Here is a 24,866-nt window from a genome sequence, read left to right on the forward strand (position 1 = left end):
AGATAGGTTGAAAAGTGGTGAAGTCCTCCTTTAAGATTTCTTAAAAAAAACAGGTACAACAGTGCTTTAACTCCAGTCCAAATTTAACTCAGAAACTAACGTAGCGATACTTGTAATTGAGTATTTGACGAGTACTCCTATATACTCAAGGCGCAAGTACTGTTTTCAGTTTTCATGTTGCGTCCTCTGTGGAGAGCCAGACTATAAATCGGCTATCCAGACTATAAATACCGTTGGCAACCACACTCGCAATTTCCCAGAAGGACCTAGGACTTGTAGCCCTATTTTATACATAGGAAATGTGAAAATAGTTGATCTACAAGTAGATCGACTATTTTCAAACATTTGAGTTATTTTACCTTTGGCACTCCAACTATATTTTGATGCCAATACTTTTGTATCTTTTACTGAAGTAACATTTGAACACATAGCCTTTTACTTGGAATAGAGTACTTCTACGTTGCAGTCAGGGACGTGCTGGCCATTGGGAAAAGCGGGACAACTTCCGAACGGCCGGTTCATTCCCGGCCTGGACCGGCCATTAATAGGAACCTCGTATCTCCAAGTTTCAAATGTGTACATTTTTTCGCAAAGCAAAGCCCTGCTTCATCATACAAGGCCGTCGCACAAAAGTGGTGAAAACAGCAGATCTACAAGCACACAACGCCTCGCAGTGCGAGGTGTTGTGTGCTTGTAGATTGCCTGTTTTCACTAGTTTAAATAATTTTTAAAATCATAAATACAAAACAAACGGTTTTGGACATGCAAGGTTTCCACCCGACAACGACGAAATATAACTCATGTAATTGGCCCACTGGCTTGTCACTTTGTCACAAATCTTTGAGTAGCAGCAGAGAGATCTCTTTCTATAGCGCGCAATTAGGGCCTCTCCAACTCTTTTTCCCGGGGCTGAATCAGGGGCCCAGCACGTCCCTGGTTGCAGTATTGATACTTTTACTTTAGTAAAACATTTGAGTACTTTTTCCACCTCTGCCAAAACGTGTGCCTCGATCTCGCCGCGGCGGTGAAAAAGTCTCATCCCCTCCCTCGCCTCACCGTCTCCATGTCTGCCACCTCATCGTCGCCACAGGTGGTGATGGGAATAGAATTGCGCACAGCTGTGTCCACCGCTGCCATTTCTCTGTGTGACAGTGCAGCTTTGACTGTGTGTGCGTGTGCGTGTGTGTGTGTGTGTGTGTGTGTGTGTGTGTGTGTGTGTGCGTGTGCGTGTGCGTGTGCGTGTGCGAAAGAAAGAGAACAAAAGTGTGTTTGCGTCCGTCTGTGTGTCTGTCTGTGACAGCAAAGGGAAATTGATAGAGAGAGCATGAACAAAACAATGATCTAGAGAGAGACAGGGAGAAAAATGGAGGGGCGGCGAGAGAGAGAGAGAGAGAGAGAGAGAGAGAGAGAGAGAGAGAGAGAGAGAGAGAGAGAGAGAAGGCGTAACAGGAGCTAACATGATTTGTTTGCTTACTGAACATTTTGACAAGTAAAAATATGCACTTTCTCTCTCTCATGCACGCACGTACAAGTGCACATTCTCTCTCTCTCTCTCTTTCTCTCTCTCACACACACACACACACACACACACACACACACACACACACACACACACACACACACACACACACACACACGCACACACACACACGCACACACGCACACAGAACACACAGAAGATAGAGATATCATCCACATCCTCTCAACTGGAGGTCTATTTTTACATTCTTACATGATGGCTCATGAATGTATAATAAATATCATTGCTGCTGTCAGGCAGAAACCTCTGCTCTCCACATTCTAACTTTGTGTTTTTTCTGTAAGTGAACGTTCCTACTTGATCATACAGTACTACAGCGTCACACAAAAGCATCAAATGTAGCAGATCTACAAGCTTCGTCTCGAGCTTGTAGATCTGCTACTTTTGCTATTTTTGAGTTTGAACCCTGATAAGTAAGTGGTCAATGGGCCGCCTGTGTGCATTTCCAGAGCTATAACTATAACTATACAAATATTATAGCTTTAAAGGAGCTATAGTCAACTTATCGTGAAAAACGGATGCTAAAATAAAAATAATGTTTCGAAAATATTTTATAGAAAAATAAGCTTCAATTAAAAAATGACCACAAAAAGCGTAAAATAATGATAAAATAATCATTTTGGCCATTGTCGGGCAGACACTTTGTTTACATCCTAGTCTAACACTATCAAAGAATAGACTAGAATGTAAACAAAGCGTCGGTCTGACAATGGCCAAAATGATTATTTTATCATTATTTTACGCTTTTTGTGGTCATTTTTGAATAGAAACACATGTATGAAGCTTGTTTTTTTATAAAATATTTTCGAAACATATTTATTTTAGCATCCGTTTTTCAAGAAAAGGTTGACTATAGCTCCTTTAACATCATTCCAAGTCAAGTGGATGGCAGAGGTCTCAACGACTATTACAAAATATATATCCAGTGGTGAATGATATAGTTATGGTTATAGTGCTCTGCGTGAATCCAATCCTTATAAGTCACATCTGCCAGTGTGAATGGCACTTTACACTGTCATTCATGCTGTACAAGGCAGCACAGAGCGGAAATGAATATTCATTTGAAAAAGAGAAAAGCACCGAGCACTCAAAAAATAATGGAGGGGAGAGTGTAGAGTCAAAGTTGTTCCACTCGAAACATGTTCGCTTTTAAAATGTTGTGGACATTACGCCCTCTTCTCTGTTCATTTTGGAGTGCTCGGATATTTTCCTCTTTTTCATGTTTTGGTTCCCTCCCGTTGATCCTAGAAGCACCTATCTACATTTTTAACCCAACTTCTCTCTCACGCTGACGCTCTCTCTCACTCTCTCTCTCTCTCTCTCTCTCTCTCTCTCTGTCTCTATCTCTCTCTCTCTCTCCGCAAACGTATTTACTAACCATTTTCAAAAGTTACCTTGAGTATCGTCGATATCGGGCAGACACCTTGTATCGCCATACTAACGCCATACAACGTTATTTTCCTTTTTTTATCACCCTTTTATTGTACTGCAGTTTCGCACACAAGTAGAGAGTATTGAGTGGTCGAGTCTGTGTGCGTTTGATACATATTTAACCAATGGAAACTATCAAGAAGAGCTTGTGAATAAATAACAACTACATTGGATCCACATGGAGCGGTTTCCTTTTTCCATTTCCTGAAAAAAGTAACGTCTTTGGACATACAAGGTTTCCACCCAACAGTGACGATATGCTTTAATATCGCTCAAAGAATTTCCAAATGATTGTGTGTGTTTAAACTGTACAGTATATGTATATGGTGTGTGTGACTGTGTGTGCCGTGCGAGTGTGAGCACTGCACTGTATTATGTGCCATATGTTGAACTTATAGAGTGAACTGCTCTATGAAACGCTTTTTCCACAAGCTGTTGTTCTGTTTGTGTTTGTCTGTTTTGTTCTTGTCTTGCTTTTCTAGCCCAAAGCGCTGAAGCTGCTGGGGATGGAGGTGAGTGCGGCTCTCACACCAACGCTGTTCTTGTTCTTCACTCTGTTGGTCTTGCTCCTGCTCTCAAGCACTGTGTCCATAACTGGAGTCTGTATTATACAACTCAAAGCCAAAATAATACAAGTCTGTACCTGTATGCCAGGGTGTTTCAAACTTTTTTGACCCAGGGCACCCCTGTAAATAGCTTTTTCATCCACGGCACCCCTCAATTACACTGTTCATTTTTAGAATCTTACATCATTGGAGAAATATCCGTTTCCATCAGAACTGGCTGAAAATAACGTTATACTTGACGTTTAACCACTTGAACCCCAGCATGCCTACTCCTAATGAAGGAGGGCTCTGGTGATTATGATAACAAATATCAGCAAAACAATGACTAAATTACTGGGAAGAAAACAATGATTATGAAGTTGAATAACCTCACACCGGGGTCATATACTTTGATGGAAATATAAATATATATAGGCCTATATCTATTAAAGGAGAACTTCACCAATTTTCATCCTTATATTCATACGTAATTGGTCCTGACTAATGCTCATCATAAGATTGTACAATTTACAGTATGTCTACTGGCTCTGTGCCTCAGAATGGCATGGCTTAAAGCAGGGTCCTTCAACGTTTTCAGGCCAAAGACCCCTTAGTTGAGAGAGATGAAGCAGGGACCCCTTAGCTGAGAGAGATGAAGCAGGGACCCCTTAGATGAGAGAGAGAGATGAAGCAGGGACCCCTTAGCTGAGAGAGAGATGAAAAGGGACCCCTTAGCTAAGAAAGAGATGAAGCAGGGACCCCTTAGTTGAGAGAGATGTAGTAGGGACCCTTTAGCTGAGAGAGAGATGAAGCAGGGACCCCTATGTTTGGCTAAAGTTCTCAGAATATGGACGCTATAGGGTTCAAGTGGTTAATATAAAAAAAGGCACAAAAAATGTTTCTACCACACAAAGATTTGGAGGACCCCCTGTTGTAACTCTGAGGACCCCCTAGGGGTCCTGGACCCCCTGTTGAAGACCCTTGGCTTAAAGTGCTCCTTCAAGTTAAAGTGCGCCATTCATTTACGTTTTTAATAATGACGATGTGTATAAGTGTAAAACAATTATGCCGATCGCAAAGAAACAAAATAAGGAAATGGCATGCATGATATAAATACATAGCCACTGTAGGCTATATGTCATATATATCGTCTCTGTCGGGTGGAAACCTCATAGGTCCAAAACTGTACAGTAACTTTTTAAAGATTCAAATTTAAAAGCATCAAAAAGTAGTCTGATCCACAAGCTCAAAAAGCGTCGCTTCGTGTCACATTTTGAGCTTGCGAGATCTGTTACTTTTGATTATGTTATTGAGAGGCTGTAGAACGATCAAGTAGGGCGTAAATATATGAAAAAAACACAAAAAGTTGGAATATGGAAATAAGAGGTTTCCCGACAGCGACGACATATAATGGAAGATAATTTCATACGTAGAATCGGTTTGTGCTGACTAAGCATAGTCATCACCACCCAGGGGAAAAGGCCTGGGTGTAAAACGCTACAGTAGCACAGCCTATAAGGACAGCATAAAGCGCTCGAAAAGGAATGGCCATGAGGAGGAATAATTGATTCCCTCCTGAGTGATGCGATGTGTGATGTGTCGACTTTGCTATGTGCTTCAAAGCGGGGCTGTCGAGTCAACTAATCGAGATCGCTTTAAGCGGCCTTTCACACGCCTGAAATCACTTTCAAATGCATATCCATCCATCCATCCAGCCATCCGTCCAGCCATACGGTGCCTGGCGGCCATGTATAAATGTTTAATGACTGCACACAGCGTATGGATACGTCTGACTCATGTTAGGATGTCTGGGAGTTGGGAGCACTCTGTTTGCATTTGGCTGGAAGGGGGGTAAACCTGACGGTGACCTGACGGGATTACATAACAGACTGCACTCGTGTGTTTGCACGAGAGTACACAAAATCATAAAGCTTTCATCGCAGCATGCGTCTACTCTATACGGTTTTGCTCCGAGAACTCTAATGTGTGTCCGTGGCTGTTTTGTTGTCTGTCTAATCATGTCTGTCTCTCTTGTCGTGTCTGAACTATTCAGTCGTCGGGTTCGTCACTCTTTGCCTCCGTCTGTCTCATTTACGTATCGCACGGACGCATGTCTCTTCCGGTGTAGTATACATTGGGCTTTACTGTCTGACTAATATACGGTAATACAGGGCTAGAGGTACATTTATTCGACCGAAACATTCTTCCGTCTGTCCGTCCATCCGTCCAGCATGTCCCTCTGAGCCCACGTCAGAAAAAGCTATTGCCCATGTCTGCGGCCGGGGCTCAATAATGGTCCACCTTTTGTGACAACGGTAGAGATCACCAGAGATCAATTTGCCGGCCCGTTAAGATGTGGCCTAACAGCCTAACAGTCTGACTGACTGTAGTGTGTGGTTCTGCGATGCCAGCCAAGAGAATCATTACAATAAGTAGGTCGGGTATTGTCGGTATCAGCCGGTAACACGTTGGAGTCTGTCCCCGTTACAATGCTCCAGACCCCTAAGAGATGGATTGCTGAGGTGGAGCCACACACCTACCATCAGCTCCCAGTACTTCGTTTTGCAGATGTGGCGCATTGTGATGCGCATGGATCTGCAATTTATCGTCGTACAACAAATAAAGCTTGATTCTTCTGGTTAGAGCTGGGTGATGTGGACAAAATAAAATATCACAATGTCTTTGACCAAATGCCTCACTATTGATGACAATAGTATGCAATTACCATTGGTGCTTTTCACAAAATATTTACACAATGATAGCCTACACTTTTTTAATGAATAATCACCATTAATGCCTTTATCGTCAGTAAAGTCAACTAAGAAAACAGCTAAAATAGCCAGGTTACCTAACCCTAACCCTAACCCTTTAAATCCAAGCAAAGCCTAAAGCCAATTTTTACTTTTTTTCCCCTGCTATTGGAATCTAATCTAACTTCTCCCACATTTAAACCAATGCTGCTCACGGACAGACAAACATCATTTCATGATCATACTGCCACATGACTTCAGGTCTGTTCGTACCTCCTGGAAGTTGGCTTGAGTCTCTTCCAAACTACCGCTGCTTCTAACTGGTTTAACAGCTGACAGAATGAACTCGGAAGCTGGCTTGAATGAACGCGGAAACAATGACCAACCCAATTAGTTTGAGTAGTCACAACATCTAAGGCCGGCTACAGACCTAAAGGCACAAAAACGAGTGCGTTTCGTGGGGGGGAGGCGGGGGGCAGACACAGCACAATGCATTCCAGATGGAAGTCGAGTGGTTTGAAGTCGAGTGCGAGTCGTGTGGTGTTGTGTGGTTGCGTCCAACTTGCTCACGACTCGCACTAGACTTCAAACCACTCGACTTCCATCCGCAATGCATTGTGCTGTCTCTGCCCCCCGCCTCCCCCACACAACTCTCACTCAACTTGTGCGTTCCAGTCTGAGTGCAGCCTCAGAGGTACAGAATACCCGGAAATTGCAGATAAATACGTTTCCAGAACCTCTGAATGTTGTCATTTTGTTGCTTTGGACCAGTCAAACCGAACACATTTTGTCTCTTCCGGTGTAGTATACATTGGGCTTTACTGTCTGACTAATATACGGTAATACAGGGCTAGAGGTACATTTATTCGACCGAAACATTCTTCCGTCTGTCCGTCCATCCGTCCAGCATGTCCCTCTGAGCCCACGTCAGAAAAAGCTATTGCCCATGTCTGCGGCCGGGGCTCAATAATGGTCCACCTTTTGTGACAACGGTAGAGATCACCAGAGATCAATTTGCCGGCCCGTTAAGATGTGGCCTAACAGCCTAACAGTCTGACTGACTGTAGTGTGTGGTTCTGCGATGCCAGCCAAGAGAATCATTACAATAAGTAGGTCGGGTATTGTCGGTATCAGCCGGTAACACGTTGGAGTCTGTCCCCGTTACAATGCTCCAGACCCCTAAGAGATGGATTGCTGAGGTGGAGCCACACACCTACCATCAGCTCCCAGTACTTGCCGCTTGACTTGCCACACCCCAAACCGTGCTACTCATACACTGAGTTGGCGGTGCCCTGGATTTTACCCATGACCCTGTGGTCCTAAGATGAGAGCTCTACCGACTGAGCTACCCGGACACCTCCCAAAACAACCCTCCTGTTAAGGGCTCAGCTCAGACAGAGACCCACACTGATGGCCTGCCGTCTCTAGTCCAAGCAACCCTATACGTATAGAACTGAGGGAAAATATATCATAGAAACAATGTGAAGGTGGAAAAGGTACATGTTAACCACTGAAACTCTAAATACCTTGTAAACTTGACCTTTGAATACTTGGTGTGCTCTTTTTTCCCCCCTCCTTTACACCAAAGCTATTTCCCGGCAAATGTCTCTCCAGCTCTTTAGTAAACAGCAAATGCATTTGTTGCATAAGGTCAATCAATCAATTGCATCCAATCAGGAGAGAGAGAGAACCTCATTGCTATAGTGTTCCAGTTCCTTTTCTTTCATCGGATAAAACGGGTGTCGCTCTCCATTCCGACATGTCGCCACTCCGAAATTGACTTCTTATTGTCGGAGTGGCGACACTTCCATAGGGGTTAAGGTTAGGGTTAGGGTTAGAGATAGGGTTAGAGTCGGAATGGAGACATGTCGGAAAGGAGACATGTCGGAGTGGCGGGTTGTAACCGGATAAAACTGCTATCCTTACAGCTCGAGAGACACAGAGACCCCTACTGAACAAATATAGCAACGATTACAATAGAGCTATTTAACATTTAACAAACGATTTGAGCTAATGATTTCATATTGTATTTACGGGCATGTTAATGGCACCAGCTCAGTGTCCTAGTGGTTTGAGTGTCTGCCCTGAGACTGGGAGATCGGGGTTCAAACCCCGGTCAGGTCATACTAAAGACTCTAAAAAATGGGGCCCAGTGCCTCCCTGCTTGGCACTCAGCATCAAGGGTTGGATTGGGGGTAAGTCCCTGCGTCATATCAAGGGGGTGTACTTGTACATCAAGCTGCCTCATGCTACAGAAACAGGAGATAGGCTCCTGCCCTATGAGACTCATGGTTTGGCCGAGTCATACGGGCCTCATAGCATGTTTATGGCAAATAAAGTGGAAGTAGGACAACCTTTCATGTAAATCCCCTTCGCTGTAGAAATCATGTCAGTTTTAATTGATACCATGGAGAGGAATATTAAATATTAAATCGTAAATAGTACACAGAAATCAACCGCCATGGTTTCCCAAACCATGGGTTTGGACCCATTTGGGTCACAGGATGGGCTGCGAGTAAATATCCCATGTGTTCCTACAACAGTTTTTCCTTTTTCTTTTTTTAAGGGAAAAAATCAGTCATTTTCAGGGGGAGAAAAGGTATAAAAGGAATCCATAAATTAAAAGTAAAACACTTCAGAACTACAAGCTCATTGCGATGCATCGTGAGCTTGTGGATAGGCTATTTTCACAACTTTTAGTGGTTTGTTTCCTTTTTTATTTTGGAGGTAGACACCAATTCTTTGCCCACGTTGCAGGACGACATGCCGATCCGCAGGGGGCGCCAGAAGACCACGCGCAAGCGCGAGGAGGAGGTGGACATCGACCTGGACGACCCCGAGATCAACCACTTCCCCTTCCCCTTCCACGAGCTGATGGTGTGGGCCGTGCTGATGAAGCGCCAGAAGATGGCGCTGTTCTTCTGGCAGCACGGCGAGGAGGCCATGGCCAAGGCGCTGGTGGCCTGCAAGCTGTGCAAGGCCATGGCCCACGAGGCCTCCGAGAACGACATGGTGGACGACATCTCCCAGGAGCTCAACCACAACTCCAGGTGAGTGGCTGGGCAGTCAAGTCAAGTCAATGTTATTTCTAGAGCACATTTAGAACAACACCAGGGTCGACCAAAGTGCTGCACAACATACAGAATATGATGGAAGGAGTGTTACAGCAGTGTTTTTTTGAGCGGTGGTAAACCGCTCCTATACGTGGCTGTGCGTGTGTCTGTAGCCTTTTTCCTCAGCGTTTTGCCATAGCAAAATGTGTGTGTGTAGCATAGCCTGTACATCCTAGACCCAAATCAAATCTGAGGACGTTATGCAAGCATGACCACCGCTCACTTCACATTGGGTGTGATTTTTTTTTCTTTCTTTTGATTGATTGAAGAATTAATTAGAAGTTTGCAATAGAAAAAAGTACAGTTTCATGACAGTACAAATCACTGGTACAAGGTCAACTAAAAGTAGATCTTAGAAAGCTCTACGGCTTATTTCCACAGGAACCACACTTTAAGTATCTCATATAACATTGAAAGACAGACGGATAGAATATAGTACTTTATCTAGGATAACATCAATTTCAAAAGCAGAAAAAGCAGAACATCAAATACAGAGGCAGAAAAAGGGGGGGGGGCATGGGGGCTTAGTCCATTTACAAGTCACAGGTAGCAGCTTCCTGAAGGTGACTTTTCATACCAATTTTGAAGGAGGCTAGGGATTTGCTCTCCTTTAAGGCTTGTGGAAGGGCATTCTACACGTTGGTGGTATAGCAGGAAAACAAATTAGAGCCTTGTTTAGTGTTAAATCTACGTTGATGATGATTAGTGGAACTGCCTCTGGTGTTGCATGTGATCGTGAACATCCTTGACCTTTAGGAAGTTGTTTGTCAGGTACATGGGTATCTTAGTGGTGTAGTGTATCTTGTACACCAGGCCCATTGCAAGATGCTGTACTCTTTCAGCTACTTTGAGCTTGCCTGCATGGCGGTGCCAGCCTCTATCACTCACTTCGTTTTGGGAAGAGAGTCTGGGATTGCAGGGAGAGATTCCATTTCTGGGGGGGTGGGCTAAAGCCTAATGAGCTCACCAGAGCTCTTAATTGCTCCCTTTGAACTTCATATTGGTTGTGAACTACGGTAATTGATTGAGCCATACAAGTGTTAATAGCTCGTTAGTCAATGAAAGCATCAAAGACTACGACCTGTTTGATGTCTGTAATAAGAGTGGAGGGGGCATGTGTTTGTATACACACAGACTCGCCTGATTGGCTGAATGGTTCTGAACCAGGCCACCACCCACCATGTGCCCCAAGCCTACAGCCCTGATTGGCTAGCCCTTTCATCGGGCTAGTGGAAAAAGCTTATTTAATGTGAAGGGCCAGACTTCACTACAACACCACTACCGCCAGGGGGTGGTGTTAAGTGCAGTCTGGTTTATTAACCAGGCAAACTTTGAGCCACCCCAGCCCCACGCTTTCGTGGTGATGATCGGTGGGCCCGAGGAGGAAGACCAAGCACGACCCTAATTAGTTTTTTCTGGGGTGTTTGGAGCTTTAACTTTAAGGCAGCCATGGGGCATCGCGATACCAGACAAGGACTCCGTAATCAATGAGGGGCCCAATAAGAGCACCTCATAGGGTCTTTCAAGATTTAATATATTAATATATTAATATATTATCAGCGGGGCAACCGCTGATAAAATAAAATAGAAATAGAAAAACAGCAGTGCTACACAAGTCAAACTTTTTACAAAAACACACATATTCCCTGGAGGCATTCGCGGATTAGGTTTTTAGAAGGCCATGGGAGAGCTTTAATCTGGTTTAAAAAATGGCCAGGGATGATGCAGCCCTGACACCCATGGGCAGGGTGTTCCATAAGTTCAGTGCTGCGACTGAGAAGGCTGCCTTTCTGCTTCTGTTTTGTGGAGCATCTGGTCAGCTGATCTGAGTGGCCTAGTGGAGTCTGGGTGTTTAATTAGGTTGGCTATAGCATGGTGCAAGGCCTTATAGGGCTTTATAAATAAACATATATAATTTTTAAGTGGATTCTGAATTTGGCTGGCAGCCAGTGGGAATGGGATATAGCCTATACACATGGAATGTCACACACACTCACTTATGCACACAAAAGTGCACATTTACGAAGTCAATTATCTGAACATTTCAGAAAATGTAGCGTCGAAGTGTCCTCGAGCAAAACACTGGACCCCTAGCTGCTCCTGACGACCAGGCTGATGCCTTGCATGATGGCTTCGACATTTCTCTTGTGTTGTCCAGGAACGTAGTTCCCACCAGGTCAACTTCTCAGTTTCTATAGTTCTGTGGTTTAACCGTATGTGGGAGAGCGGAGAGGTGCGACGTCTGCGACGTCGGCAGTTTTAACAGCCGCACCTCCGCACAGCTCTCCCAGTTCCAGGCAGCAGACCGACAGACAGACAGACAGACAGACACAACGTTAATTCACGCATGCAAACAGTGATGTGACTTGCAAAGGAGTCATTTCAGAATACTAATACTTTCTTTTGTGTAGTAGCCTAATAACTCTGTCTCACTCACTCACGCACGCACACACGCACAGTGTCTTGTGGTTGGAAGAAGAGGTATTTCCTTGTTTATTATTACATCTCATGGAATGTTTTCTGTGCTGAAATATTAATGCTGTGTTGAGCAGGGAGACATGAACCGCTGCTATGCAGCTGCCCTCTGTCTGTATACCTACAGGCTGTAGCGCAACAAGGGCATGCGCGCGCGCGCACACACACACACACACACACACACACACACACACACACACACACACACACACACACACACAAATAATGCAAGTGAAAGTGGTTAAGTGTGTCTGTGGGATTTATTAATATTGGACCAATATTAAAATAATAATCTACACTGGATCCATTGGAATACATTTCTTTTTTTTCTTTTTTTTACCTTTTGGTGGTTTGCACCCGGCAAGGATATATGTGTGTTTCCCTGCATTTTGACCTGCTTTACTTACTGTACTGCTGTGTCCTACAGGGAGCCTTAATGACACACATATAGAGAGCATATCTAACAACCTTAATGGCACCTCCTTCCTTAATGACATGCATGGTCGTTATGGTTAATGATGTGCATGTGTGAGACCGAGATAATCACTCACAGGAGAGGACGCTCATTATAGGGGAAACATAGCTGTTATTTAGAGATTGCAAATAGTGCACTTTCTGCCTCACACACAGACATACAGATACAGACACACACACACGCACGTGCACATGCTCACACACGCTCATTCATTCAAAGCTGGAAAAAAAACATGCAGTAATCCTGGTCTCTATACTGCCTCCCCCTGGCCAGCTGGGGCACCTGATGGAGGGGAAAGGAACTAGTTGGAGTAACGTGTTCCTTCCACGCGCAACCAAGTCCATCCGGAGAAACTCACCCTGCCAGGTGATAAGAAACGGCTTGGAATCCTCATGCATAGTAGGAAGCATGAGGTCAGTCCGTTGCTCTCCCCAGGTTGGCAGAGGAAGTGTAGCGCCCAGGGTTAAACAATTGACACCGGGTGAATAAATGTTTTGTTTAAAAATATAAGTGAACGTTTTAAATGAAATATTATTACTCCAATTAAGATTGGCCTCCTATTTAGGGTTGCGGCATAGCTCAGGGGTAGAGAAACTATTATTAGAGCACGAAGGGTTCCCGAAGGGTTCCCAGTTAGAATCCGGGCTCCCCCTGAGTTAATGTCGAAGAGTCCTTGAGCAAGACTCTGAACCCCTAATTGCTCCCGGTGAGTAGGTTGGTGCCTTGCATGGTTTCCTCCGCCACCGGTGTATGAATGTGTGCGTGAATGGGTGAATGTAATGCACAATCTATGTAAAGCGCCTTGGATAAAATCGCTATATAAATGCACCATTTATTTACTCCAACTAATTATATATTGGAATATTGGATGAGGAACGCGACAAAAAAGAAACACCTCCATGAATTCAAGGCTTCATGGGATGAGTAATTGTCTACATTGATCAACTCAGCCTATTATTCCCCAATGGAAGTATATTACATAACGAAAAAATAATTTATTTCAATAAAGACATCATTATTTCCGGTCTGCATCTCTGCATTGTGCTCTCCAGGGACTTTGTAATGGCTCCACAGAGACCTACCAATGATATGTTGGAAATGTTTGTTTCTTAGTTTTCGCTGTATTTAGGCTATTTAGTGACTATTTAGTGAACACATAAACGTAAGTGTTTGACTATACTGTACAGTAGGGGTGTAACGATACATTTTAATAGCGATTCGATACATATCACGATACATGGTTGACGATACGGTACATGGACGATATTGGTTCATTCATGGCGATACGATACGATACGATTCAATGATTTAAAATCGATATAGTAACTATTTAGCAAAGAAATTAAATCTGTGTGAAAGGTGTGGATAGTGCAGGTTTTTAAAAACCTGCACCTGGACATGAACCCAGAGATTACACACATTTATCGATAGACCAGTGTAGCTATATGGAAAGGAAAAGTAATTAAACCCCTCCTTTTTATTTTTTCTTCTTAAAAATGCTAAATACAATGCCCAAGTAGGTAGTATCGATACAATCGATTCTTTGCACTGCCGATTCGATACGATACAAAATAAAACGATACGATTCGATTTTAGCTGTTTTCATTTCGATATACTTCGATTTTTTAAGTTAAAAACGATATTTCGATACAGTTACTATATCGTTACACCCCTACTGTACAGTATGTGCATGCTTTAGGGGCCTTTAGTGTCCACAGAGAACGCCTCTTGAGCTGAGGGACGCTTCGTGAGAGAATTAAGCAACCAGGTCTCTGGAAGAACGAGGCCAAACGAAGCAACTCTTCTTTTGGGCAGATCTACAAGCTCACAATGCATCACAATGTCACATGTTGGCGTGTTGTAGATCTGCTATTTTCAAGAAATCGTTACAGAAAAAGTAGCTTTTTAACTCATTTACCGCCTCCCCCGATAGTCCCGAGAAAATCCCAATGTCCCTCTCTGCCAGGCCCGATAGTCCAGAGAATTTGCTTTTATATAATGTAATGTTTAATTACACTCTTCTCCAGCCCGTGACAAAGTTTGAGCCTTCTGTCATAAAGGGAACCAAAAATATCACTCATCAAAGTAAGTGTGTTTGAAAACAAGAGTGTAATAATGTATAAATCTCAATAAAAATGAATAAATCTCCCAATAAACCACAGTGAATGCATTTCGAGTGGCAGACTGCAGCCCACAGAGTGCAAACAGCGGCACACGCGTGCAGAGGGGTGCAGGGCAGGGACGTGCAGAGAATGTTATAGAGGCAGGGGCTGACATTTCTAAAAGGGCATTTTGGTGGACAATTCTCTTGAATGCAGCCTTCAGCTATGGTATGGAAAGGGGACATTTGCATTTCTTTTACCATAATAAAGAAAATGCATTCATAGTTTGAAGAGGGCACTTTTTACAGATGGATAAAAGGGCAAGGGCTCAAGCCCCCTCTGATGTCTATGTGTGCACGTGCCTGGAGCAGGGGCTAGCAGAAGCAACAACGTAAACAGAGCAGCTGGATCTGAGACCATTCTGCATAAATCAAACAAAATCCAGTAAAATTTTCACTTGAAAAGCCATGACCTGCCATGGGCCAACGCAACACACAGCTCCATAACCCCCAAAGTCTCCACAACAAAATATTATGTCCCAGCCAGACAACAACGAAGATCAGAGCAGGGGCGTCACAAGGGGAAAAGTGGGACTGAGTTACTAGGGCCCAAGGTGGAAGGGGCTTCATTATTTTATACTTTTGCTATTAAAAAATAGCAGATCTACAAGCTTGCAACGCGGCACTCGGTGCCATGCTGTGAGCTTGTATATATCTATTTTTGAAATCCCCCTATGAAGAACATTCATGGGGGGCCCGCAGTGTATCCTTGTACCCAGGGCCCAGAATTTGGTCCGACACCCTTGGAACAGAGTCTCAGCCTCTCTGAACCAAAACAACCCACTACAAACACATTAGAAAGCCTGGTGAGGCGAGGTTACAAACACACAAACAACACATCACCTACTCGACAAGATGCAGCGCCGGTCCACTCGACCACCAACCCGATCATCAAGCCCTGCTCGCGGGAGGGGAGAGAAGGAGAAAATGTCCCCCGGCGGAGTCCTCCTGGTCAGGCGACCATGGATTTGTTGTTCTCGGTGGATAATATTCCAGGTCTGAGGAAAAGGGTCGCGTCCATATAACTCCCAGCGGTATATCACAAAAGTAGTGAAAATGGCAGATCTACAAGCACACAACGCCTCGCATCCCAAGCGCGACAATCGTTTCATGAGTGGAGTCCAACGAGGAAGAAACGCAAACGCGACTTTCATCATTGGCAGTAAGTTTATTGCTGTTGTTTCCATCCTAAAACTTACTGTGCTTCACTAGGCTTTCCGCAGCAGCGTGTCTGCGTGTGTGCACGCGCATGCACGCATGTGCATTTGAGGCGCTCCGCGCACGTGCGTGCAGCCTGAAAAGAAGGGTCGATCATGCGCGCTCCCGGAGGCATCTCACCACTGAGCGTGTGTGATCGCAGCAGTCTGATCCGTTCTAAAGCCCGCCTACTGTATCCGGTTATGTGCACACTCACATACATGCAAGAAACGTTTACGCATCCGGTATAGACCCAGACCGGATCAGCAACAGGAAGAGTAACTTGATCCCGATCAGTTCTCTCCCAGGCCAGCCACAGCAGTTACGCACAGCAACAGAGCATGAGAGCGATTCAATTCAAAGGAGCGTTATTGGCATGAGAAAACATACGTTTACATCGCCAAAGCAAGTGCCACAAATAAAATAAAAACAGTTGAATATGGGGAACATATTTACAGTTATACACATAGGCCTTATATAAATGTATGTGTGTGTGTGTGTGTGGAGGAGTTGAAGAGATTTGAGATGTGTGGGGGGAAGGAAACATTCAAAATGTGATCTGTGCAAAATAAAACACTAATGTTGAATAAAAGGTAAAAAGCTTATTTCTATTTGTGTGAAGTCAGTAAGACGCCCTAAGGGCAAGAGGTGACCTATTACAGCCCTATTACACTATTCCAGTTATTGCCCTATTACACAATTACAGTTATTACACTAGTACACTTATCTGATAAGTGCCTGAAGCCTGGAGTTATCTGCTTGAAAAGAGACCAATCTCTTTTTTTTTGGTTAGACTAGAAGTTGTCCTCTTTCATTTCAGGTACTGTATGACATTGTCGAGCAAACAAATTTCAATATAAAAAGATATTCTTAAACAAAATGGCTGGAAAGCCATACAGCCATACAGTTAAAATGGCAGTCAATAAGCGGACCTGGCATTGGCAACACTGCATGGCGCACACACTTGCCATGTGTTCGAATCGATCAATGTCCGCTGTCCGGTCATCAGTGGGTTTTTTTAACACAAACAGCTGAAACGATGGCAAGGACTCTGCGTCATGTGGTAAATGAGCCGGCGCTGCACACACACACACACACACACACACACGCACGCACACACACACACGCACAAACACACACACACACACACACACACACACACACACACACACACACACACACACACACACACACACACACACACACACACACACACACACACACACACACACACACACACACACACACTGCGTTTCTGAATGACAGAGGGGAATCTTTCATTAACCCATTTAGGCCTCGAATTATTGAATGCTTTAACCAGTGAAAAATAGCAGATATACAAGCTCACAGCGCGGCACCGAGTGCCGCGCTGCGAGCTTGTAGATGAAAAAGTTCGCTTGTAGATGAAAAAGTCGTGAAAATGTGTGCAAATCTTTGAATATATGTATTTTCAAAGCGAACGTTTGTAACTAAAATTTTGCTTCTGGGGGATCCCTGGAACTAAATATTTTGAGATGCGGGTCCGTGGCCAAATACATATCATTTTGGGGGTCCTTCACGGTTTGAGAACCACTGACATAGTAGTCTCTCAAGAACAGACTAACTGAGCTCCAGTTAAGTGAAAAGGACCTTTTCTTTGACGATGGCTGGCCAGATTGCTGACATAGAAACATAGTTTTTTTTTTAAAAACCTTAGAAGGATTCAAAAGACACTCATAGAATCGGGTAAAAATTATAATTTTCACGATTTTTCAAAAAAAATAGCAGATCTACAAGCTCGCGCCGCGCTGTGAGCTTGTATATCTGCTATTTTTCAATAGTTAAAGCAGTCAATAATCCTAGGCCTAAATGAGCATCAGGGTCCAGTACAGGCGTACACACCTGGCCGGACCGGGTCTAATAAATTAGACTCTGTCCTTCTATGGTTCCGGGTGACAATCAGAGGTATTGTTCCAACCCCTCTCAGATCTCATCTACCGGTATATTTCTATCATACTTTCAGTTGGGTCTCAACGTTCCTCTGCCTCATATTTCACTGTCTCATCCACACACCGTCTGATGAGATTTCTGACTCCATTTGGGAGGCAATGGTCCTCGTCACGACCCTGCACGCACGCACGCACGCACGCACGCACGCACGCACGCAGGCACGCGCGCGCACACACACACACACACACACACACACACACACACACACACACACACACACACACACACACACACACACACACACACACACACACACACACACACACACAGTCATGTGTGCACACAGTCATGCGGCAACATTATCAACATCGTAAAATCAGTCCCATCCAAAAACGAGCACATGGGGACATTTTTTTACATTATGGTGTCGGAGTGTCCTTCAGTCTGTTAGGCTCTGGAAATAAAATGTCATAGGTTGCTCTCCAGAAGGAATGCTGTTGAATGACGGGAAGATTTATTTAGTGAAATTCAAAGGCAGACGTGATTATAAGCATGCATTGCTGCTACTGTACATACAGTATATCGTCGTTGTCGGGTGGAAACCTCGTATCTCCAAGTTTCAAATGTTTACAAGCATACAAGCATACAAATGTCTACAAGCACACAAGCATACACATGTCTACGAGGCGTTGTGTGCTTGTAGATCTGCTGTTTTCACTAGTTTAGTACATTTTATAGATGATAAATACTAAACAAACGGTTTTGGACATACAAGGTTTCCACCCGACAATGACGATATGTTGGCTGTGGAACAGGTGTCATCAGGTGTCAATAGACGCCATCAGGCATCATTTTGATCTAAGTGCTTTTGACGTCACACGTATAAGGAAAAAAAGAAAATCGCATCACTCAACTCCTCCAAATGCAGGTGTGATTTAGACACAACAACAAAGTGAAGCTTGGGAATTGGAAGGTCGATCCCGGGCTACCCCAGAGCTTAGTGCCGAAGTGTCCTTGAGCAAGACACAGAACCCCTAATTGCTCCCGATGAGCAGAGCAGGTTGGAAAACGGTGCTCTATAAATGAATCATTTACCATTTACCAGAGGAGGACGCCCCGGGCAGGCAGGGTGTTTTTCTTTTTGATGCCGGGAACCGAACAGGGCCTGCCGGAGCTATACCACTGGGTTAGCCGCTTAGCTTAGCGTTTGCCTTTATAGATCCAGTTTCTAGGCTGTTTTCCGCTCCATCCCGCGACGGTGCCACTAGCCGTATCTTCCGTTTATTTTAACTTTTCTGCGCAACGCCTCGCCTCGATCGCCTATTTTCACAATGTCTGAAAAAAAGAAAAAAAGACCTTTGTCAGTTTTTTACACAGGTTTCTATGGTTTCTTGGGCTGGATATGGCAGCCTGGAATGGTTGTTCAAGTGCAGCTAAACTTAGCATGTTAGTAAACGCGCCACAATTAACAATAATGCATTGCACCTGTGCAGCTGACCTGCGGAACCTGGTAATATGCCATTTCGTCAAGATGGGGAGAATACAAGTGTGGAGAATATAATTATAATACCTTGTTAAAGTGACCATTTTGTTACATTTTGCATTTGTAGTTATTTTACTGTAATGTAACAACATAATAACCAGCGCAGAAAGACAAAGAGACATATGTGGATTTATATTTAAAAGTAACTTTTATTTGCCCCCCTGGACCCAGGGTATGGCAGCCGTATACCCCTGCCATACCCAATTAACGCCCCTGCTACTAGAATGTTGACGTCCTCACAAGTAGCCTAATACAAACGTGTGTGTGTGTGTGTGTGTGTGTGTGTGTGTGTGTGTGTGTGTGTGTGTGTGTGTGTGTGTGTGTGTGTGTGTGTGTGTGTGTGTGTGTGTGTGTGTGTGTGTTTGTGTGTGTGTGTGTGTGTGTGTGATCCAGAGAGTTTGCCGTGCTGGCCGTAGAGCTGCTGGACCAGTCGTACAAGCAGGACGAGCAGATGGCCATGAAGCTGCTGACGTACGAGCTGAAGAACTGGAGCAACGCCACCTGTCTGCAGCTGGCGGTAGCGGCCAAGCACCGCGACTTCATCGCGCACACTTGCAGCCAGATGCTGCTCACCGACATGTGGATGGGACGCCTGCGGATGAGGAAGAACTCCGGACTGAAGGTAAGGATTAGTAAGGGGAAAATAAGAAAATCAGCAAAGTAAATCGTTACCAAGAAACTTCTTCGCCAAAGGCAAGTGGCCCCCACAAAACGGTGAAAATTGCTGATTCATCACTAAACCATCGTTTTGTGGGTACATTTGCAGCCCATGGAATGTTTTTCGTGCAAAACAAATACTTGCAATGGATTCAGCATCATGAAAAACCCCTAGTTTGACCCCTCACATGCTACTTAAAGCACATTTATTTTTTTTATTTTTTCCTGTATAGTAAAGTTAATGGGACACAAACATAAATCAGTTTTTTATGAGGTTTCCCCAGGGAGTTAGCCTGACACTCAGCCTGAATTGACATTTCGTTTCACTTCATTATTCAGTCTGAAGTCAGTTCCGCCCACGGCGTTTGCAGGGATGGGCGTTGCCAAAATGAGGCACTGTTCAGCGATTGGTTCACCGACCAACACATGACATAGTGTTGTTATGTGTGCCTGGCTGGCTAGTGGCTAACCTGTTGCTTGCTAGTGCTACTTGCTAACCAAAGAAACAGTCAGAATAGGAGCACTACGAACTAGTAATCAAACACAACATAACATGCCTGCTACTGGTGTTTCATAGCGAGATCGATACGATCGCATTTTACCACAATTTACCGCATTTTACCGCGACACGATGTGCGGTACGGTACGGCGGCGGCGCTGGTGTACTTGGAAACACACATGAGTTCTGGGAAACCCCCACCCACGCTGATCACAAGACGCTAATTCACGACGCTGATTCGCCCGTTTGGATTTTCAACCGAGGCAGGCCTCCTCATTGAGAGCGATTCTAGACCTGAATCGCCGAAAAACAAAAAAATTAAAGGGGTGTGGCTAGCGATTCAGGGTCTGGAACTAGGCTACCAGGGAGTTGAATTTCGACCTTAATTTAGTACATATTATTACACACCTTTAGAAACACATTGGTGAAGACATTTCTTGGTAACGATTTACTTAGTAGATTGGTCAAATATCTTATAAAATCCCCTTACTAGATGGAGGGTCCTGGGCAGTGTTTCTCAAACTTTCAAGCGTCGCTAATTCGCCGGTGTGTAATGAGTCCTCATAGCTTAGTTTTTTGTTTAAAATCATTTTCAGCCGTGAAAAAATATAGTCGACGATAGATACTATCTGTGCTTTACTTGAGTATTTCGTTGCTGTCAGGAAACCTCTTATCTGCGGTATTAATAGTCAACAGCCAACAGTCATGTTCAGAAATTTGGGTGAAGTGTGCGCCAGTTATGGAGGAGTGCAGCCAGGTCACGGTTATTTATACAGGCGCTGAACTGGGAACTGCGGAAGAGACGGAGGGGTCATGAACTCATTCTGCAGTGCAAACGCACACACACGCACGCACGCACACACACACACACACACACACTCACGCGCGCACAGAGCAGGGAAGAGAGTAATGATTGTGGCATCCTAGGTGAGATGGCAGAAAGAGAGAGAGAGAGAGAGAGAGAGAGAGAGAGAGAGAGAGAGAGAGAGAGAGAGAGAGAGAGAGAGAGCGGTAGTTTTACTTTACTTGAGTATTTCCATATTTTTTTAATGCTTTATACTTCATCTCCACTACATTTTATACGACACATCATCTATACCCACGTTCTCAGCTTGCAGTTCTGTTATTGCTGACACTTTTGTATGATCAAGTAATTAAGGGCCCGTACACACTTGCTGTCTCTTTTTTGGAGCTCGCCGACAAACCCTCGAACTGCCGCAAGATCGGAAATTTGCTCGCTGACGTTTTGCTCTTTGTGTGTGAAAGGCACTGCGAGAAGATCTGGCCGCGATAATAGCACTCGGTGATCCCTTCCCGAGCGTTTCTAGATATCTATAGCAGGTTTGATATTTGGCTCTGTCACAGACACAGACTGGACATCATACAGTATGAAAGAGGTTGCGAGTGCACCCCGAGAAGATCCGTGTTACAGCCAATGAGAGCACAGGACAGCTGCACTCACTGACAGAAAGTCTGTCTGTCTGTATCGATAGATGGATATCATGAAAATATAATGTATAGACCTTTATTCCGAGGGTAAATTCAGGTGTCTTATTGGTAGTAATATTGGCCGGGTTTCCCAAATCGATTTTAGCTCATCGTATAGCTCACGCATGGTCGTAGAGACCAAGCCCCGACCGTCATGTTCCCGTGTTTACATGGGGTCGGGCAGAGCGACTTATTTAGCCCCCTACAACTACACCAACATTCAGATTTCACAAACAAAGTGCTTAAAAGTCTCAGTCTTTGTGAGATGTGTTACTAGACACCTTTACAAACACATTGGTGAAGAAATGTTTTGGTAAGGAATTTATTCCAGGACTTTTTAAGATATTCCCTTCTTCTATTAGCATTTCACCAGGTTAGTATTCACCAGCGTTAGTTTTACTGAGGTTAAGGTTAGGTTTAAGGTGGTCGGAATAGCAATGTTTCAGAGTGCCGATGTGTAACCGAGGTTTCTGCCCGACACCAATGATATTACATGCATGCAGGGCTCTGATCTTGTTGGTTCTGACAGACTAGTGGAAACAGCAGGTGTCCCTCGCGCAGCAGTCGTTGATTGATGGAATGGTTAGCGTTCATGATATTCTGTTTTGCCTCGGCAATACACGCACTGCCTGCCTGCCTGCCATATGTCTATCTGGGAGAAAAGATCACCTCCAACGAACTCTGTCCATTTCGTTGCTGTCGGCCTGAGAAACCTCTTTTCCCCATATTTCTTTTACACAAAAGTATTGAAAGTAGCAGAGCCGCAAGCCGTAAAAGCAGCACGAGGCAATTTGCTTTTTGAGCTTGTAGATCTGCTAGTTTTCTTGTTTTTAATTTTAATCCTGAAAAGTAGCAGTTTGGGACATGTGGGCTTTCCACCCGACACCCGAGGAGATTTGATACTGTGGTTGGTTACGCTCCTTAATAATCCATTTTGCCTCGGCTCGGCGCTGCATGACTTAATGTCCCTGAAGCTCGCCTTAGATGAACTTTGAGAAGTAACTTGACTGGTCCATAAACTAAAGTACACAACCCCACCACGTCAGTCAAAATACTGTATAGATACCTCTGGTCAAATATTACTAACTCAAGTACAAGTGAAAGTTGTCAAATGTATGTATTTAGAAGTGCATGTTTTAAAAAATACTTCAGTACAAATTACAAAGTACATTTCCTTTTTATTATCAATGAAATTTAGAAAGTTTCGCAAAACATTAAAAAAAGAAATCCAGACTTGTCTGCCTTTATTGATAGTACAGTAGGTAGGCAGGAAACAGGGAGAGAGATGGGGAGAGACGCACAGCAAAGGTCGAATGGGATTGGGATTCAAACCCGCGGCACACTGTTAGGTATCAGAGCCTATGTGGTATAGGCGCCTAGACCACTAGGCCAGCGGGTGCTCCAAATCCAGACATTTTTTTAAAAATTGTGAAAATACAAACTACAATCTCACAATGTGCTGCAGTCGCCTTGTGAGGTTGTAGCTATTTTCACTATATTTGTAATAAAATTATGATATAAAACACAATACAAATTGGTATTATTAATGGGGAACGGACCGAAGTCAAGTTTCCTTTCTTTTTGTGCTGAGGTTATGTGTGGGTAGGAATAAATTGGGGTGAAAAAGGGGTGAAAAACTATCTTTTTCTCTTCCTAGAAATATAGTGAAGTGGAGTCAAAAGCACAAATTGTACTGTCTTTGACATGTAGTGGAGTGAAAGTCAAAAGCATATATTTAAAGAAAGCACATTCACATAGTCCTCAAGTAAATGTGATGTACTTTTCTCTCCACCGCTGGTTTTTAATATAATTCATTTGGCTTTAGCTCTGCACTGCCTGACTTACAGTAAGTACAGTGTGTCCTTGAGGGAGGGAAGCATCCTCAAATGAACTTAAAGATTTAAAGTGGCTGGTTGTAACTCTCTGGTTAAAATGCAAAGCCTGAGGTATACTGTATTTTCTTTGTAACAAATTAGTACTATTGAATACCCTTATCTCCATATTCTAACAGTTTGTGTTTTTGTTTTAGTTTTTTTTTTCTCATAGATTAACGCCCCTACTTGATCACAGTACAGTGTCACGCAAAAAGCATCAAAAGGAGTAGATCGCACAAGCAGCTTGTAGATCTGCTACTTTTGATGCTTTTGTATTTGAATCCTGAAAAGTAACAATTTCGGACATAATGAGGTTTCCACCCGACAGAGACGATTCAGCAAAAAAAGAGCTGAATTTCAATTTGAGAGCCGACTTTTAAAAAAAAAAGAAAAAAGGGAAAAAAAAAAGGAAAAACTGCTGTCCCTGCAGATAAGACGACGGCGCTAATCCTCTGCTCACTTTCGCCCGTCATTCTCTCCCCGGCTCGCCTTCCTCCCGCGGGGAGCGGTGTGATGATGTTTGACGCCTCATTTAGTCCTTGTTGAAACTATTATGTTCGCCGGAGTGTTTACCAGGCCCTGAGGGCTTGTCTTCCTCTCATCCATCCATCCATCCATCCGTTGCTGCCTACCTTTGTTTTCTAATTGACTCTCCGTGAGAAGAGAACGTCTGCCTGAGCTGATTAAACCAAAGCTATGGGTTCTCCTCGACCTGCGGCGGGGAGGCAGGCTGACATCTCCTTCTCCACAGGTGTTGGGGGGGGGGGGGAATAAAAAGAGCCAAGGAGAAGTAGAGACATCCGCACACTGTACGTATTAAGCTCCAAAAGCGTGCTTTAGGCTATTACTGAGGGACAGCGAATACACATACCGGCACCGGCACCTGCCACGACGCTGCCACGGCAGGTGCCGGACCGGTACCTAACCCTAACCGTAACCCTAACCTCAGTAAAACTATGCCTAACCTCAGTATAACTATGCCTAAACCTAACCTTAACCCGTCGCGGTAAACTGCCGGTCCGTGCGGTGGTGGCTGCCGTGGCAGTTACTAGCGATGCCGGTCCTTCCTGCCGATCTGTGCAGCGGCCGCCGGTCCTACTGCTAGGACTGCCGGTCAAACTGCCGGTCAAACTCAACTAAGGGGTCCTTGGACTGAAAACGTTGAAGACCCCTGAGTTAAACCAAAGCT

General features: G+C 44.2%; 1 protein-coding gene across 3 annotated transcripts in view; it reads left to right on the forward strand.

The window, feature by feature from the left end:
* Positions 1-24,866, forward strand: part of trpm3 (transient receptor potential cation channel, subfamily M, member 3) — a gene marked incomplete at both ends in the record, with an annotated part of 489,702 nt that overhangs the window by 410,212 nt on the left and 54,624 nt on the right. For all 3 annotated transcript variants that reach the window (XM_080739677.1, XM_080739678.1, XM_080739679.1), the window contains 3 exons: positions 3,454-3,483; positions 9,024-9,316; positions 19,553-19,781. In XM_080739677.1, coding sequence (XP_080595803.1) covers positions 3,454-3,483; positions 9,024-9,316; positions 19,553-19,781 — 552 coding nt within the window. The remainder of the gene's footprint in view (positions 1-3,453; positions 3,484-9,023; positions 9,317-19,552; positions 19,782-24,866) is intronic.

This window comes from Nannobrachium achirus (genome assembly GCF_963921795.1).
Source record: "Nannobrachium achirus genome assembly, chromosome: 12".
Classification (NCBI taxonomy): Eukaryota; Metazoa; Chordata; class Actinopteri; order Myctophiformes; family Myctophidae; genus Nannobrachium; species Nannobrachium achirus.